We start from the raw sequence: 4,906 nt of genomic DNA, 5'->3' as shown, positions 1-4,906 counted from the left end.
TTTATTATATATTTATTATTATATTAGATAAATTTTTGGTTTTTACTGAAAGGCTATGTAATAAGAATATTTATTATTGACGGCTTAATCGAGTTTTTTAATCCATTGTTTCCGTTATCTTTTTTAATTGGCAGTTTAAAAAAAAATATAAAGCAGCTCGAAAGAGAGGATAACTAATCTATCATTATATGTCTTCTTTTTTCAATTATAACACCGTTTGCTATTTTATTAGAGCAAAATTCGAATGCACCAAGTCAACAATCCTAGAACTAGTCGAAGCAAAATCTTCTCTTGCGAAATATTCATTCAAATTTTCTTGTATTTCACGATAACCACTTCACGAAAGTTCCGCACTCTCGGCGTCATCACCCGACCCAGACCTGGGCATTTTTATGCGTTTCGCGTGCTTTATACATGTACATGCACTTTAATATGAAACAGGAAGTTTTCGCGAATAAAGGTGAAATAAGTCGGATTGTAAAAAAGGTCATGTACGCCCAGGATGTAGTGCACGACGACTGAACCATATCCCAGGATGATATAAAGCGGCGAATATATTTTCAAAACATTAACGATTCTTTCACGATAAATGTTATAAATAGTTATATTTTATATATGTATTATATTAAAATTTTTTTATAATTATTAAAATTACGAGAAAGACAGTATAATATAAAAAATATAAAATACGCTTGAAAATATAATATTACTATAATATTATACTATACGATTTGAAAAATCTTTGTCATATTTTATACCAAAATTCCAAATAAATAAAGGAATCTCGATAATTTATGACCGTGTTATACCAAGATTATTAAGTTAGGAAACAAATGTAATTTTTGTTCTCCAGAATTCCGTATAATCCTTTGTTACTTATTTTTGTACGTAGAGATATCTCAGGTGAAGTCGATAAACTTTACACGTGCTGTTTATCTAGGTCACATATTACGTGGTGGAGAGCGACAGGAACGAGGGCAAGGATTATTTCGAGATCAACAGGGAGACCGGCGAGATCTTCACAAAAGTAATGTTCGATCGCGAAAAGCAGGGCGCTTATGCCCTCGAGGTGGAGGCCAGAGATGGAGCACCATCCGCGCGACCCAACGGCAACGGGCATCCTAATTCAGGTAGGTGATACGAAAAATTTTATTTGAAAGCCATCCGCCGTTGCGCGTACCATATAAAATGTGTATGGCTTTGCCCGTGTGCGCGTGGACACGTACTATAAATATTCCGGTAAATAATAAATCGCAGCGGCAATATATTTATATTCAGGTTCACGGGCAGCTCTCTCTCTCTCTGAGAGCATGTCAACCATGCAAAATTACCGTATAAAATGGTACTGCAGCGGAAAAAGCTCACACCTCCTTCACGTTATAAATTCATATTCAAAGACATGACATTATACAACATTATACAATAATGTATAGGATATCACAGAGAATTTTTTTTTTTTTATAGAGAATCTTATATTAAAAGTCATGCAAATTTTTATCACAGTCATGTTTTACGTATGCCATCAGTTCGAAAGATTTATGAAAAAATATGCAATTTTTGGAATGCAAGAAAAGATTAATTGTCAGCTGGAAAAGATTAATTACCGAAGAGAGATTGAAAGAAACATATTTGTTTTTTTTTTTTTGAATCGTGACTGAAATGGCTGAAATGTGGAAGGGACAACACATATTCTGCTTCGCGCGTTTTATAAATTCGAGTAAATAATGGGTTGTAGAAGAATAATATTTATATTCATGCGGAGTGCGTGCAGAGCATACAAAATTACGGTATAAAATTCGGATAAAATGTTTGCTTATCGCTCACCGGCAGCAAGAAAGAAGTCACATAGCCTGGAATTTTATAAATTAACGCGAAAAAGTTTGAAAAATATAAAATGTATTAATTGCATGTTTATATTTTCTACTTTATTGTCGTATATATATTTTTCGCTCCTCTAAAAAAAAAAAATAATTTCCTTTAATTTACCCTCGTTGTTTCACGGTATTTCGAAATTTCTTATATTATTTTCACGAAAATGAATGGTTCGGATATGAGCGCAAATTTCTGCGTTTTACAAAAGAATTATCGATTCGCAGTGACAATCGAATTATTGGTGAATTTAATATTATCCGGGAATGTGCGAGCGTGTCGTCCCCGGGGAAATTTGTATTAGGCACCTTCAGCAAACGAAGGCTCTTTGGGATTTTTTTCACACTGCATGTGATTTGCATTATCGGACTTTTATGGTGTGAAGTTCCGTGCATTAATGTGATCACGGTGTCCAAGCAAGTGTGCGTCTTGCATTAGCTGATTGCATGACTGTGCTGCTTGCTCGCAACTTTCAACAAAAGGAGAATTGATTGGAATTCTTAAACTGATCTTACGCGTATTTGAAATAATTATGAATGATATAATTGTCAGTAGCACGAGACAATAGTTGTTTACAATACTCGTTGATATAATGTAGTTAATATCGATGAATAATCAATAAAAATTATCAATAAAATAATCAATAAAAATAATCAATATAAATAATCAATAAAAATATATATATTATAATATATAAAAAAGAAAAAAAAAGATTATTATTGAGAGACGATGTTAATTATGATTGCGTAACATAATTGATTAATGTATTCTGCAATCATAAATTTTTTCTATTAAATTTTAACTAATTAATAAAATAAAAGATTAATCAGAAAGAAAGAATTTCTGAAGAATTTCTGAAGTGATTTACGAATCACTTTGAATTAATCTATGTAATTACTACACGTATTACAAAATCGACGATAAATGTGCGGTTCGATTACTAGTTTAATTGCGCTAAGCGTTAATTCCCAGCGATTGTTTATAGACAGTTTGTTCCACGTCGTAACATAAATTCCCTCTTTTCTCAATATCTTCTTCGTTAGTTGAGAAGCTTTATTTAATAACCTTGTATACGTAACTCATTGTCCAAAGATAAACGCAGATATTGCCTCAATCTGAAATTAATGCCACGTTTAATATTAAATTGATTCATTATTTTTTCGGTATATTTAAGAGGATGAACGCGAAAGGGAAATTTTGTTTTTTTCTTTAAATAAAGGATAGAAATGTTCGACATTTAGTTACGCATTAAAAGCACAAACTAAAAGCGATCAGAAATTTTCTCCTATTAACTTTACAATATCTTTTCCGACAAATATTCAAAAATTCATAAAAAATTTTTTTTTTTTACTCTGATGAACTTTTCGATAAATTCTTTTTTTCCGAAATGGATACATTTCATTATCGGATTTATTCCTTCCATGAAACTTTAAATTTCAAATGGTCGACTTATCGATCGGCGTTAACATCGTGCTCGCACAGTTGCAGTCCGTTTTTTGTATATTGATTCGTATTAAATACATATGTGATTAATTAACATTTTAACTTCGCCGAGTCGCTCCGAGCACAATGCGCACTTCCGCTAATTAAAAGCTAGATCCAAGAATCTCGAGCAGATAATTAATCATTACGTTGTGTTACGCGTCGCATTGAATCGCATTAATGTTGCATTATAATGCACGCACCACGTAGTGCGCGCGCACTATCGGGTAAATAAGATTGATTTGCCTTCAATATTCCGCCATTAGTTGCCGAGGAAATCACGTTCACAAAGATATACGGTCTGAGAAAGGTGCGCGAGATTAGACGTTTCTTATGAAGCTCCTGTAAGAATGTCTACAGCCACGAGGATGTAATTCCTTTATTTTACAGACTTCAGCTCGGTTTCTCCCGAAATTATCGAGAGATGAGCTCGGCCGCATTTCCTTGTCTCTTTTGAAAGCTTAACTTATCAGGAAGTGGCTTTATAACATCCGCTATCATGAATATGTTCCTCAGGCGCCGGCGGCTATATTTTCCGTACAAGCCGTAGAAATTGTTTTAATATTTAATCAATGTTTAAAGTTCTTTCGAAGAAGAGAGCGAAAAGGAAAAAAGAAAGACTAATATATGATATGAATATATCATATAAATATACAATCAAGCAACAAAAATTTAATTAATTTCATTTATTTCAATAAATTCGTAGTCCAAAAAATGCAATTTTAGTATTTTATTAAATAATTTCTGGAATCAAAAACAGCTAGACTTTTTAAATAACTCTAAATTAATAATGGTAAAATATTTATAAGTGTTCGCTTGTTTCAAATAAACATGTAAATACTTAATAGTATAAAACGTAATAAATTTTGATATAATTGTCACATATTTGAAATAAAATTTAGAAACGTGATACTTTATATACCACTTTATTTGCAAAATGATTTAAATGCATCGTTAAAATGTTACCAATTTCAACAGGAATTTAACTCGTTTTATCAATTTCAGTAACATCCGAAACTGAAAATGCATTTCAAAATAAATTTATACGATATTTGATGCCTTAAAAAACATAATAGTATACAGGGTGGCCCACGTAAAGTGTTACAAGCTAATAACTCTAAAAATATTTGTCAAATCAAAAAATTGTTTATGAGAAAGTTTTATATTTTCGAGGGGCCTTTCTAACTACGTAAACATAAAATTGCCTCCGCTCCCCCTCTAAAGGGGGCGGGGGGTAACTTAAAAATTTTGAATGGAAACCCCCATTTTTTATTGCACATTCTTGTAGCCTATCTGGAGAGGTTTTCAAAACACTATAATAAAGTATTTTTTTATTAAATACTTTTTTAGTTATTTTATATCTTAATCTGACATATTTTGATATAAAAAATAAAATATCTCGTAAAATATTTAGTTTTCGATAATCTTACCGTAATACTTTTATGTACAGAATAATGAGACAAATCAATTAGTGTAAACAAAAAAACAAATAATTGTTTTAAAAAATACATTAAAAATAATTACATACTTTTTTTTAAAAACAATTATTTTTTTT

The 4,906-nt window shown here is 31.2% G+C and overlaps 1 protein-coding gene across 3 annotated transcripts in view; it reads left to right on the top strand.

The window, feature by feature from the left end:
- LOC115241810 (neural-cadherin-like) overlaps positions 1–4,906 on the top strand; it is a 196,753-nt gene that overhangs the window by 26,781 nt on the left and 165,066 nt on the right. For all 3 annotated transcript variants that reach the window (XM_029817738.1, XM_029817740.1, XM_029817741.1), the window contains one exon: positions 941–1,130. In XM_029817738.1, the coding sequence (XP_029673598.1) occupies positions 941–1,130 (190 nt within the window). The remainder of the gene's footprint in view (positions 1–940; positions 1,131–4,906) is intronic.

Source organism: Formica exsecta, unplaced genomic scaffold (assembly GCF_003651465.1).
Source record: "Formica exsecta isolate Colony F162 unplaced genomic scaffold, ASM365146v1 scaffold512, whole genome shotgun sequence".
Taxonomy (NCBI): Eukaryota; Metazoa; Arthropoda; class Insecta; order Hymenoptera; family Formicidae; genus Formica; species Formica exsecta.
The sequence above is the reverse complement of the archived record's forward strand: the minus strand, read 5'-3'. Positions and strand labels throughout refer to the sequence as shown.